General features: G+C 34.5%; 2 protein-coding genes across 2 annotated transcripts; both read left to right on the top strand.

Moving 5' to 3' along the window:
• Window positions 1–9,882: 9,882 nt before the first annotated feature.
• LOC130957934 (F-box/kelch-repeat protein At1g30090) lies at window positions 9,883–11,599 on the top strand. Its single transcript, XM_057884791.1, has 2 exons — window positions 9,883–10,005; window positions 10,129–11,599. Exon 2 carries the CDS (start codon window positions 10,257–10,259, stop codon window positions 11,451–11,453), a length of 1,197 nt encoding a protein of 398 aa, XP_057740774.1. The 5' UTR covers window positions 9,883–10,005; window positions 10,129–10,256; the 3' UTR covers window positions 11,454–11,599.
• Window positions 11,600–13,604: 2,005 nt separating this feature from the next.
• LOC130955156 (outer envelope membrane protein 7) lies at window positions 13,605–14,217 on the top strand. Its single transcript, XM_057881961.1, has one exon. It carries the CDS (start codon window positions 13,669–13,671, stop codon window positions 13,909–13,911), a length of 243 nt encoding a protein of 80 aa, XP_057737944.1. The 5' UTR covers window positions 13,605–13,668; the 3' UTR covers window positions 13,912–14,217.
• The last annotated feature ends 142 nt before the right edge of the window (window positions 14,218–14,359 follow it).

The following is a 14,359-nucleotide window of genomic DNA, read 5'->3' as shown; positions in this document are numbered from 1 at the left end:
CGCGGCGTCAAGTTTCCCATTCAATTGGGTCAACTGCTCCCGGAGAGTCTCGACTTCACTCTTCAGCTCGTTGTTAGCCTTCCCACTAGATTCCAACCTTCTACGGAGGGACTCCATCCCGGACAGCTCAAACTCGGCCTTCCGGGCTATCACGGCGCCCCGCAAAAGAGTACGGTACATCCACCTCGCCTGCCCGGCAGGGGAAGATTCGTGGAAATACTCCTCAGTACCAGGGATCAGCTGGGAATCTATAAAGTTCCCGGCATCAAAATTCCTTTCCATAACGGTAAGGGCCCCCTCGGGACTGGAGGACATCTTCCTTTTCCTCTTAAGGTTAGGGACCTCTTCCACCCCGTCATCGACATCAGGGGCAGGCGTCGAACCCCCGGTGCCTATCACCTCGCGGAAGGGAGAAGCATGAACCGTTTTTTCACCCTCGACCTGGGGAGCTTGGGTCGAGGTCCCGATCCCGTCAACCGTGGCTTCCTGCCCGGAAGTAGTTTTGTCCTCCGGAGGAATTACAGACTTCTCGGCGGCAGATTTTTCATTGTCCCCTTCGTCATCGCTGGCGCAGAGGAAAGTTTGGAATAAGTCGGGAAGACCCGTCACCGACGCAGACATCTCCACTGCAGGAAAGTAAGGAAGGTCGGTTAATCGCCACAAAATATCAGTAAAAGCAAAAAGATAAAGGTTAAAGTAAGTTTCTCACAAATGTAATTACGACCGGACTCCCGGTCACCCATAAGGAGGTGGGGATTCACTTGATTCTTCCCAAAGACTGCCATCAACACTTCGGCAATCTGCCTATCCACCGCCGACATGCCGGCATAGGTTACCTTAATAAAGGTATTGGACCCTGCCCCGAAACTCCAATAGGTCGGGATGAGCCGTACCCCCTCCAATGACAACCAAAAGGGATGACGACCTTTGACAGGGCGGACCTTGAAATATTTGTCCTTAAACCCATGGTAGAAATCTTCAAACAAACCGAAAATCCTCCGACCCTGGGCAGACCGGAAGGACATGAACCCCTTTTTGTGTTTCCCCTCCTTTGAAGGGTTTGTGAGGGTGAAAAAGAAGAGAAAAACATCTACAGACACCGGCAACTCGAGGTATTCACAAACCATCTCGAAACAGCGGATCGAGGCCCAACTGTTCGGATGCAGCTGCGACGGCGCCACGGAAATTCGACTTAAAAGCGCCATTTGAAAGGCTGAGAACGGAATACGAACTCTGACTTGGGTGAACATGGACTTGTAGAACCAAATCCAGTCGGCGACTCGGGGGTGTTGGAAGTTGATTTCATACAATCGCTCGTGAGGAGCCGGGACAAAAACGTCATAATTGGCTTCCTCGTCAGTCCCTCCACACAAGTACTCGGCTTGTCGGAACTCGGTGAGCTCCTCCTCGCCCATTTGGTTAGGCGAATCCTTCACGTCAGAAACGACCCAAGCATAGGGATCGTACGCCGCGGGGTTAACGGAAGCCCGGAAAGCCGTGCGAGCCATACCTACATGGGGGGACCATCCAGTCAGTCTAAGAGATCTGTTGCTCAGGCTGAATATAGACACTACCCCCCGCGACTCCCCGACTAAGGCCAAACGAGACTAAAGCACGAAAAGAACAAGAAAAACCCTACCCTGGAATGGTACCTTCCCCCCTAACACATCTAGTCGCAATTAAAAGGCTACGCAACAACAGCAAAAAACCAAGCAACAAACATGCAAAAATAATGCATAAAAGGGAGAATGATTCGAAAGTTACCTGAATTAGTGGAAGGAGAACGAAGCAGTTGATAAAGAAAGATGCGAAGGAAGAGCCGCACAATGGCACTGCAAAGAAATGATGAGGATTGGGAGCAAGAAGAAGGCAGAAAAAGAGGAAGATGCAAAAGAAAGAAGGAGTGCCAAGACGGGCCTGTTTAAAAACTGCCCCCTCAGGAAGCGCGAAACGTCTAGGGGCAGAATGGTCCTTTCAGCTAGGGTTTTCCACCCCATTATGAGCATTTAATGCTCGGCACTGGAAACGATGCGACGTAACGGTTGCTTGTATAACCAAAGGACACGCGAGTTGGGGGCATATCCTTATCACGAATGACCGACCAGACGAGCCCGAATGTGAGGCATGACGGCGCGCCATTGATAGCTCCCACGACTACCATCGGCGCGTGGGGGCACTGTTACGGCCTGGCCCAAGAACCCCACGGGTCGACCCGGGCCGAGCTCCACCCGACCCGATTACGCGCCCTTTCACCGACCCGGACACGCGTCCCGTACGGCTCACACGTAGTCACAAGACAGCGCCCTTGAGAATACGGGCCTGACCCCATGATGGGCCCATGACTGACATGTATATAAGGGGAAAGCTGGCTCTTCCCCCGAGGTACGTGATATCCTTTCACCTCATTATTCTGCCCGCCTGCACATCGCTGACTTGAGCGTCGGAGTGTCTTTGCAGGTGGCACCCCCCTCATCCTCTCTACAAGACAAGAGCTCGGCTACTCGGCAAACCCGCAACCAGTGCGACCAAGGCTAAGGCGTCCTCACTCCCTCACCTATTCACCCGACCTGTCCGGAACCCGACCATAGAACAGTATTCTTCTGTATGTCCACTAGATCCATGCATTTTTGTTTTGGGATTGGACAAATTTCAATTCTAGATACACAATATAAATTCATACACTCCTCACATATTTATCAATTTTTTTTTTTCGGTTACAGCTGATAGAACTCAAACCTAAAACTTTTGAGATGGAGAGAGAATAGAATACCGTATGAGTTATGGCTCATTAGCCTAGATCCATGCATCTATCCAAGAAATTACCATGAAATCCGAAATTACCATGAAATCCGTACGGCACCCTGGACGGCCCACTTCCAAATGAACAGCCTTCACAATCTGCAGCTCAGACATCCAGGATGCAATCAATAACAACAACGAATTTTTTGGGGGTTTCTTCTTGAATAAGGGCTTTCTTTTTTGGGTAAGGGTTGTTTTGGGAATGGAAATTTGTTAGTACAGACTGAAAGCTCAAATGAGGGAATGCTATGAATACGTGAAGCTGCTTAGAATAAGGTCCGTTTCAAGTCCCCAAAAAAAAAAAGAAGAATAAGATCCGTTTAAACAATTTTAAAAGTTTTTTTTTTAGTTTTTAATTTATAAAAATAATAATATTAATATTTGGTGTAATTTTTTAAATTAAATTATAATTTTTTTAAAAATTATTTAAATATTTATAAAAAATTTTAAAAAATAATTTTTTTATAATAAAACTTTTTTATCATAATTCTTTTAAAATAAACATTTTTAAAATTAAATAATTAAATATAAAATAATTTATTTATAAATTACTTTTAATATAAATATTTATTATTTAAATTATTTTTTAAAAAAGAATTTAATTAAATTGTTGGGCTAAGTCTATTTTGCTTTGCTTAAATATAGGGATCCGGGAACCAGCCTCCAAAGTCCAAATATATATTTTTGTATACATTTTTCTTTATCATATAGAAAATAAGATACTGTGTATAATATTACTCCAAATAAATATCTTCCTTCTATATAAACATTTCACATTGCATTGCGATATACTAGAGAGACAAGAAACAAGGAATGAACTAGTACTAACATTTCTCACACAAATGCATGTTGATCATCATGTCATGCACCTTTGTTTCTTTTTAAGAAACAAGAAGGAATTCCCTAATTTTGCATCATCGAAAAGCTAGGGCACAACAATACAGCTTTAGTTTTTAGTTTAATTGCCGTCGTTTTCCTTTTCATTTTCTTTCTTCTTCTTTTTATTTTTGGGTAAAAGGCTAGCTTCGTTTTTGTTAAGATGGATGATTAGATAATCATGTTTCCCTCTTCAGTCTACAAGATTAGTAACTGTGATCATTTTTCAGTCAAACTCAGTAAATAAATAAACTACTAGAAGTTGTTTAATAAAGGAGGGTGCAATCATGAGGAGATGAATTAACCCTTTAAGAGTGTATTATTGAATCCTAAATAAATTTTACTATATTCAGAATTTGAAATATGAAAACTTCTTTTCAACTGAAATCGTCCAAAGAAACTAATAAAAGACAATAAAGAGCGAGATTATATGACTAATTTTTATACCTCAAGAGTTAGATTCAATTTTTATAGCAAATGATATATTAATTCTTAACAACAAGCATGCATGATTACGGCGGCACTAGCTTTCACATTAATTTTCAGATGTTTATTTGCATTCATAGAGGAAAAAAATTATTTCTGCATTAATTTGCTTATAGCAAGCTTGATGCACTTTTAGAAACGCCAGAGAGGCTTTTTATTCTAGTTTATATTGCCTAACTAATTTTCTTTAGCCCATTTATAACGCATAAATTGTGGTTAGATTCAAAAAAGTAATTACCCTAAATAATCAGAATAAAAATTATTAAAAAACGGTTTATTTAATTTTAAATAGGATATTTTATTTAAAATTTGTATTATCATTAGAAACTTTTGTCAGTTGATTGCTGATCTATTAAGGTTTAATTTGATCTGTTTAAAAATAGATATATTCCATATATACATGAATTTGAAAAAAATAGAATTGAATTTTATTTGAGTTATATATATTGTACACCAAAAATATAATTTTATTATTTATGAATAATTTTAAAATAGTTTAAAATATGACCCAAAAAGAGCGGAGTTCTTTTTACATGTAGTGGGGCTAAAATGATGAAACTCAAAAACAACATTATAAGGAGTTTAATTTCTCTTTAAGTGAAAATTAAATTGGTAAAAATATAGATTAATTGGAGTTGAAATATAAAAAATATTGTCTAACTAGAAATAAACCAAACTAGATATTATTTTATTCTTCACTAATATGGTATATTATGATGAACACTTTTTTATCTAAATACCTCTTTGACATGAGAATTATCCAAAAATATTTTTGTTAATTAATCTATTTAGTAACTAGCTAATTGGGATAAGAGAAGTAAGCTAAATATGATATTCTATCCATTAGACAATGTACTCTTATTCCAGAATAGCTTGAAATTATAAAAATGACTTTAACGCACTACTGTCCACATTTTTTTTCCGAAACTTTGTGAGATTATATCTTTTCTTTGTTCTCCTCTAATTCTTCTCATTGTTTTTCATTTTGTTCATCAACTTCAAATAAGATAATCTACAAAATTAGCATTCAATGTTCTAATGAAACATTCAATAACAAATTCTACCTACACCGTTTTATATTTTTAGTTCTTATGTTACTTATTTACTACTAATAAAAATATTTTTTTCATAAGTTTACCTATTCTTAGTCTCTTTTTTTAATTTTTTTTATTTAATTTATTTCAACAAAATTATACCAGAATCATATATACTTTTAAATAAGTTTTCAAATTATTAGTATGTGTTACTGTAGAAAGATTGAAATATTAAAATTTTTTTAACAATACTTATTTGCATAATTATTTTTTGTATGAGGATAACATATAGTTTATCTATAAAGTAATTTTAAAATAATTTATTTATAAATAATTATTTATTTTTAATATATAAATTATATTAGTGCAATATTAAATTGAACATCGGCAGCAATTCTGATCTTACTTCTTATTTGATTTTTTAAATTTTGGCTTTAATAGTCAAAAATGCAATTTTTTTCTTAATTAAATTTCACTACACAAAAGTCAACCCATATATTCACTTTTTGTTTTATTTTTATTTAATGTACTTGACTTTTTGAATAAACAGAACATAATGCACTTATTTTTATTATTATTGATAAATGATAACTCAAGTAATAATTAGACTGGTTAGAAATATTAGTATTAGCACGCAATATTAAGAGTCCATTAGTAATTCTTCTTGCCAAATAACAAGGATATCATCATATCGTCCTTATTCATTTTCTTAGCCATAGAACCCTACAAATATTGCACTTGCACGACTCAGCATTTGTGTGTAAGAGCCAAATCCAACTATTATTGATTAGAGTTTATCTATTCCCTCTTAACTCTTTCTTTTCAAGGAAATCATCGCATTCTCAAGAGCCAACATTTACGCCACAACCTAATTTGATAATTATTGTTGACAACACTCCATGGTCTTTTTAGTCTTGAATTCAGGAAAATTATTGGACATGTAAAAATTCTTTAAGTATAAAATAATTATATACAATCATATCAAAATAAATAATTTAATTAAAAAAATCATTCAAAAATAATTTATTAAAAAAAATAAACATACGTAAACTTACGTGATAATAGTAATTATATTTAACAAAAATGTTAAGTTTGAACAATAATAATCACAACTCAACGAGAAAGGTCTCTTGGAACATCATGAAAGTGAAGAACTAGAAGTTTTCAGAGGGAATCGTTGAAATTGGGATGGGATGCAGTGGTGATAATGCCATACGGGCTACGAGAGGCAGAGCATGACAAAAATAGAAAGATAATTGCCATTGAGAATTTGGATGAGTGGGATGAGGATTTTTTGAAAACGCGAATGGCTAACTCTTTAATGTATCCGGCAATTATGATGAGTGCAGAATTTATGAGATCTCAAACCATCAGTAACAAAGTAATCTCTAAAAGAACGGAAACTTAGGAATATGGGGATAAATAGAAAGAAATGACTGATCTAGTGTTGAATAAAAGTTCCGTTGGAGCTGGGTAGAAGCATATAAGGCCCAATATGTTAGTGGAATGTAGAGGCCAAGTGGTTGTGTTGTACGACAGAGACTACGTCGTTGTGCATTTTAAAAGAGGGTTGATGCTATGGTGAACAACGCTGACGAGGCAAATTTGGAAGCAGCGCATAAGATAGCTACTAGTGACGGAGGTGATAATGTTCATGCTGAGCTTGATGGCGCAGGGAGGAGTGTGAAATCCCTGATACACCCGACAAGCAAAATCAAGCCGGGAGGAGATTGGCGGAAGTGCAAAAATTTTTTTGAATAGCATAGCAGAAGAAAACATTTCACCAAGTACAGTTAATGATATCCACGCTAGTTTGGCCGGGAATGGTAAGTAACATGTTGACATCTATCTAATGGGGGGTGATGCAGTGCATGATTCAGATTTAGAGGATGAGAATACAGTGGTGGAGAAAACTGAATTGGAGGATGAAAAGGCTGTAAGGAACTTAGAAGATTCGGGGCTCATAGCAGTGTAAATGGTGAAACTAATCAAGATGAGTACGAAGGAAGTTGGGATAAAGATATGGCTAAAAACAGGGTTGCTTGGGATCTAGCAGTCGAATCAAGAGTTGTTTTATATCGCAAAGATGAAGATATTATGGCTATTCTCCATTCTTATAATGAAGTATTGGCACAAAAAAGAAGACAAGTAAAACAGAAAGAGAAAGTAAGAAAGAGTGTGTAATAAAGTTTTTAAATGATTTTTAGTTCATGGAATGTGAGGGGTTTAGGGGACATTAAAAAGTGAGAAATGATAAAAAAAATTTCAGCGTAAAAATAATGTGAGTATATTGGGATTGATAGAAATAAAGAAGGAGATAATTACAAGTTTGATGTAGTGCAAATTTGGGGTAATGATACAGTGGATTTATTGGTTGTGAATTTACTTGGCAGGTGTGGTGTGTTTGACTGTGTGCCTATAATAAACTATGGTATATTCCAGGTTAAATTAAGCAATATTTTGAGAGTTGGACAAGTGTACCTGTAAGAAAGAAAGAAAGAACATAACAGGTGGTTGGTTGATTTTTTTTTTTTACTATCATTTAGAGCACTTAGTTGAAAATGAATGGCAGAATCTTCAAGAATTAAGAAACAAGTATTGCAGAAATAGTTAACAAGTTGATTAAAAGTTACAAATAGTGAAGTGATATTTGATTTTTTGGATTGTTGATGATATTGTCAAAAATGATTATAGATTAGTTTATTTTATTTGTCTAATACTTTTGTATTGATACTCCACTTTAATGTGTTTTTAAATTATTGAATTCTATCATATAATTAAACTATAATATAAATTATAATTTTAAAAAATTTAAAAGATTTAAATTTTTAAATATATAATCAACAATAATTTGATAAACTTATTTAAATAAAAAATTTTACTATAAAAAACACTTACAATTTAAAATATAAAATTTTAAAAATACAAATAAAAAAATAAGTTTATAATAATTTAATTATTTTTATTATTTTATGTAAAGAGAATTTTATTTATTAAGATCTAAAAATAATATTAAAGTTAGTACTATAAAAAAATATTTTAAATTTAATATTATGAAAAAAATAAAAAATTATATAAAGACTAATTTGATTAATTTTTAAAATTTTAGAAATGAAAATGACTTGCGTTTGGACTTTCAAGAACTATTTTGATTATAAATAACTTTTTTACATGCCAAGTGACACGTGACATGCTAGGTGTTACGGACCTGACACATTAACTAATCATCTGGTGACATGTCATCATCTAACTCACGAAAGGACCAATTTGACTTACGTTTTATCTTTTAAGAACTAATATGACTAAAAAAATCATTTGAGGACTAATTTGAAGAATGAGTGACCTTTCAGGGACGAATTTGACTATTAATCCTTTAAGGTAATGAATCTAAGTCAAATTTGAGACCCTAACAATAAGTTTTAGTTGATCTTGCTTGCATTGAGGTCTTACTAGGCCCAAATATATTTTGAATTAATATTTTGAGTCCTTGTTATAGTAAATATTATACTATTTAATATTATAACACTTAGTATATATAAAAGTTGGATATATTTACAAGATATTTTTTAATTCAAATTAAAAAAATTAATTATTTCTTTTTTAGTTTTAAATATTATTTTTTAATGTAACGAAAAAGTAAAAATAATAATAATCACTCACATAATTAAAATAGATAATCTTGATATATACATGACACTATATATATCAAAGATTATTATATATGATATATATTTTTTTCTATAATGACTATTTATATAATTTATTGAACAATTTTTTTATCTTAATATTTAATAAGTTTAACATACAAAATAAGTAACTTAAGTCATCATCTAAAACAATAAATATAATAGTACAAATACTTATTTATTTATTAGTAATGAAAAAATATGTAAATAATATAAATTGATATTTTTTTCAGTATAAAAGCAATAATAAAAGTTATTAATTAAGTTAATTATATAATTAAAAAATTATGAATAATTTATTAAATAATAATAAAAAATAAGATCACTATTTTTACATATTACAAAATTTATTAAATTTTTTTTGAATAATAAATCAATTTTTAATAGATTATACATTAATTCTACCAAAAAAATAAATAATAAATATATTAGATATTATTATTTACGTACTAATATATATATTATTGATTATTAAGTTTATAACTAATTTTTAATCCAATTTTTAGTAATTAAAATTTAAATGATTGAAATTATTAAATGCCGAATATTTTACATCTAACTAATTTATTTTTTTATTGAAATTAATAGAAAGATAAGTTGTTAATCAATTCTAAATTTAAATTTTAATTTGAGTAAAAAAATAAAAATTATTTTAAATTTTATATCACTAACTAAAATTTATCTTTTTTTAAAATAAGTAATTCTAGTAACCAATAATAAGGGAAATACCCGTATGACAGTACATAAAACTTTTGAAAGATATATTTTTCAAGAGTGAAAGCAGTTTTTTTGTTTTCTTTTCCTTTTCCTTAATTACCTAAACAAGCTGTAAATAATTATTTGAAAAAACGGAGATTAGTTGAAAAACAAATAAAAAGAAGATAAGAGAGCGAAAGCCTCATGTTTGGGATTTGCGTGTGAAACAAGCGAGTGGAAAAGCGCGTGGGGCTTGTGTTTGCATACAATAAAATAAATCAAATCTTTCTCTCAAATGGAATGAAATCATTCATCAACCTCTGTTTTTAGTTTTTATATCTATGTATGTATGCTTCAAAAAGCAATCTCATCTCAAGTCACCGTCTTTCAGCCTATAATATACTTCACCTGCTATCTCCTTCCTTCTTGTAAGTTCTCTTTTCTGTGTTTTGCTTTGCTGATTGCTGTTTCAGATAAAGCTGAGATTTTTTCTATGTGCTGCTTCTAAGCTTTTGCCTTTTTGTAAAAATTGGTATCTCTGTGCTGCAAAGTTAAATTCTTTCCAGTTGATGGTAAAGTTACTGGCTTTCATAGAATTTTGTGTTTGTTGAGGAGGATTTGGATTTTGGGGGGAATGAAATCAAGTTTAGTTGTGAAAGGGAGGGTTTAGGATTTGAAGATGCAGCGTGTTCGATTTTCGTCTCAACAGGGAGCAGTACACAAGCTAGGAGACCCTCAAATGACATTATCTCCCAAGTTTAGGTTAGCTGTGATCCAATCTTCATTGGAATATTCTCTCAGGGGAGACCCCTTAATACCGGGCTTGCCGGACGACGTTGCTCTCAATTGCCTTCTCCGGCTGCCGGTTCAGAGTCATTCATCGTGTAGAGCTGTATGCAAGAGGTGGCATCTGCTACTTGGAAACAAAGAGAGGTTTTTCACCAACAGGAGACAATTGGGATTCAAAGATCCCTGGCTTTTTGTATTCGCCTACCATAAGTGCACTGGAAAGATCCAATGGCAGGTTCTTGACCTCACCCACTTTTCGTGGCATACCATCCCTGCAATGCCCTGTAAGGACAAGGTTTGCCCCCATGGTTTTAGGTGTGTTTCGATTCCCCGGGATGGCACTCTTTTTGTATGCGGCGGTATGGTCTCCGACGTCGACTGCCCTCTTGACTTGGTCTTGAAGTATGAGATGCAGAAAAATCGTTGGACTGTCATGAATAGGATGAATACGGCAAGGTCATTTTTTGCCAGTGGAGTAATTGATGGGATGCTTTATGTAGCTGGTGGGAATAGCACTGATCTATATGAGTTGGATTCTGCTGAGGTATTGGATCCTTTCACTGGAAATTGGCGCTCTATCGCCAGCATGGGAACCAATATGGCATCTTATGATGCAGCAGTTCTCAACGGGAAGCTTCTCGTCACGGAAGGCTGGTTATGGCCCTTTTATGTCTCTCCAAGGGGACAAGTCTATGATCCCAGAACAGATAATTGGGAAAACATGGCTGTTGGACTTAGAGAAGGCTGGACCGGTTCAAGTGTCGTTGTTTATGGCCACTTGTTTGTTGTCTCTGAGCTCGAAAGAATGAAGCTAAAGGTCTATGACACGGAAACAGACTCCTGGGATGCCATAGATGGCCCCCCTTTGCCTGAGCAAATATGCAAGCCTTTTGCTGTCAATGCTTGCGATTGCCATATTTATGTCGTGGGCCGAAATCTTCATGTTGCTGTTGGCCATATCTCTAGACTGCTTCCAGACAAAAATTCTGACGAAAAATGGAGCTTCAGTGTTCGGTGGCATGTAATCGATGCACCGGAGAGTTTATCTGATCTCACTCCTTCAAGCTCTCAGGTGCTGTTTGCATAGTTTTTCTTATTCTCTAGTACTGTGGTAAGAATGTTATCCGAATAAAATGTAATTAAATATAATTATCACAATAGTCTAGAAGTTGTAATCGCAGTGTGAGGGGATACTCTTTCGAATTATATTAATGGAAGTACCTTCTTGTGGTTCATTGAGCTCTATAACATGTTTTTTTGTCATAATTTCTAGTAATATATGTCTTTTTGAAGCCATAGTAGATTAAAGTTTTGATGGGATAGAAAGGAAAATAGTGTTTCGATGTAATTTATACATAGGAACTAAATATATCGTGTGAGAGACAGAGACTGCAACAATAAAATGTTCTGCAATTTACATGCTTATTCATTTTACTTTGTCCATTAGGCTTCTTATAACCATAGATTGATTAACAGTAAGTAGGTTATAGTGACTTGTATAGCTTGGGACAATTGGACAAGAACTCAATAGTCTATGAACTGGAGCTTTTTACCTCACAGGTTAAACTTAACCAATCATGAGCTGTGCTAAAGGAAATGTAGTACCTGGTCATGAACCATTAACATATTAAGTAAATGTTAAAACACAGAGACCAAATTGTTGGCCCAGAGGGACCAACAACTTGATGGAAAAGACTTGTGATTGTCTTAACACCTTTAAATATAAGCTACATTTATTTACTAACTGTTCTTTAGAATTGATGTGCATTGGTTTTAAGCATGTATCTGCCACTTCCTGAGAATTCCCAAGTTGTACATGATTGGATTTTGCTAATATATTCAATTCCCGTAAGAAAAATTCTCCCCCTTGTTGACCAAGTTGATCCCTCTATTCCTAAAAGACATTATAGGCTTTCTTAAGGTCAAAGAAAGCCGCGTAGATACTCATTGCTACTTGTGCAAACCAAGTAGTGATGGTGTTGTGTAAGTATAGTATTTTCCAATATACACGACACTAGACAACCGATGATGGTGTTAATTATGCTATTCTTAAGTTTGTTGAAATCCTTGAATGCTAGCAAGTACATACTTTAAATAGATTTTAATGCTTTGCAACAAAAGGGTGATGTGCTGCTTGCTTGTGAAGAGGATGTGGTCATATTAATTAATTGAATAATTTGATATAGTGTAGGGTGAACCAAAGGCTATGACGTTTTTTTCTTAGATCCACGTTTCCATTATTGTAATGTAAGTAGCAGAATGATATGCTGCACGTGCTACTGTATTCATTGTGAAGATATTGATAATTGATCAGAGTGGGCCGTTGGGTCCATGAATTTGGTTTTGGTTTTGGTTGGTCATCTCAAATTATAACTTATTTTGGTGGTTGAAATCATACTTTTAGGTGAGATAGGTTACCTAGGAGTGGTTGAATATAGTCATTAGTCTTTTTAAGAAAGGTTTTGCAATAATTGTCACCGGACTACAAAATGTGAGAAAACATTGAAACGATAGAGATGTACAAATAAGTTTGTATGTCATATGGGAGAGGCATCTTTTATATTTATGTATTTGTCTATTTATTCAAATGAGTTTGTATATTTTCATTTTCATATAGTCTCCTAGCTAGCCCAACCTAACAAAACCTTTATTAATGATATAAAAGTAGAGAATTTTAATTCAAAATGGTAGATTTTAATTAATAACATAAAATACATGAACATTTTTTGTATTTTAAAAGAATTTCTTTAGAGCACTAATTGGACTGAATTTTCTTTTTAAATATTTTAATGCGAGAAACTGAGAATTATTAATCTAAAGAGTATTATAAACTAATGAAAGTTAGGCCAAATTGAATATTGTTGGAACCCTATGTTGCTATCAAAGCAGTGGATGCAGCAGATAAGGTATGGTTGCACTTAGTTGAGTGAATGCAAAGAAAGAAGCCAATCAAACCTTGCAGCTTATTGACATTTCCCCTAATTATCACTGTCTTGGGTCAAAGAGTCAATTTTGAATTTTCCCACAGCTAAAAAAGAAAATCCAATGATTATTTATCTTTATGTAAAAACAATGCAAACTTTAATATAAGTAAAGTTGTTTTTTTTTTTTTGGTAATATATAAGTAAAGTTGTTATTTTATATTTATGGTTTTTGAGAGAGTCCAAACGTAAGCGGCCCAAAAAAAGCCCACAATAGAAGCCCATGAAAAGTTTGATAGTTTACTTTATCGATTGATTTCCTTCGTCAAGAGAGAGAGGGATCGGTGGGAAGAGGAAGAAGCAAGTAAAATCGGGAAAAAAATGGGTGCCATCACGAGCGCGGTGATAGCAGTGGCGGCGGTGCTTCTCGGATGGGCGACCATCGAGATCGCATGCAAGCCATGCCTCGAAATGGGTCGCGAAGCCATCGATCGTAATCTGAACCCCGATTACGATCCCGACGACGATAACCGTGCAATTCGCGCACCTCTTAATCCCTCCTCCGCTGCCGACACGGATGAATCCTCCTCCTCTGCACCTTCCACCGCCGTCAAATCCGTTTGAGCTGCCACACTCATGATCACCACCCTCCGCCTGATTGGTATCGTCGTTCACTTCCTTCTGTAACTCAAATCAGCGCTTTTTGTTTTGGAAGAAGAACAGAGAGAGGAAAAAAGGATATTGTTCCCTTTATATGTAGGGTTGAGTGTGGGGATGTTAGTTTGATTAAATGTAATTTCAATGTTAGTGAATAATGAAGTGTTTGAGATTCGTCTACTTGATTTTACTGTACCGAAATGGAGATGGCGATGCTGTGAATTGTTATAGCAAAGTTTAAAAATGAATGTTTGATATTAGTAGCTTCGTTTATAGTGCTCTTTTGGAAATAAATAAGCAAATTTACACACTGTATTATTAAGGAAAAGAAAAATGACCTAAACCACGTTAGTATTTAACTCGATAATGTGTTAGCTTCTATGATTTTCCAGGTGCTAAGTTGTGGAGAAACGAC

This window comes from Arachis stenosperma, chromosome 10 (genome assembly GCF_014773155.1).
Source record: "Arachis stenosperma cultivar V10309 chromosome 10, arast.V10309.gnm1.PFL2, whole genome shotgun sequence".
Classification (NCBI taxonomy): Eukaryota; Viridiplantae; Streptophyta; class Magnoliopsida; order Fabales; family Fabaceae; genus Arachis; species Arachis stenosperma.
The sequence above is the reverse complement of the archived record's forward strand: the minus strand, read 5'-3'. Positions and strand labels throughout refer to the sequence as shown.

Excerpts from the sequence above, each read along its gene's own strand:
- LOC130957934 (XM_057884791.1), top strand. The coding sequence starts at position 10,257 with ATGCAGCGTGTTCGATTTTCGTCTCAACAGGGAGCAGTACACAAGCTA.
- LOC130955156 (XM_057881961.1), top strand. The coding sequence starts at position 13,669 with ATGGGTGCCATCACGAGCGCGGTGATAGCAGTGGCGGCGGTGCTTCTC.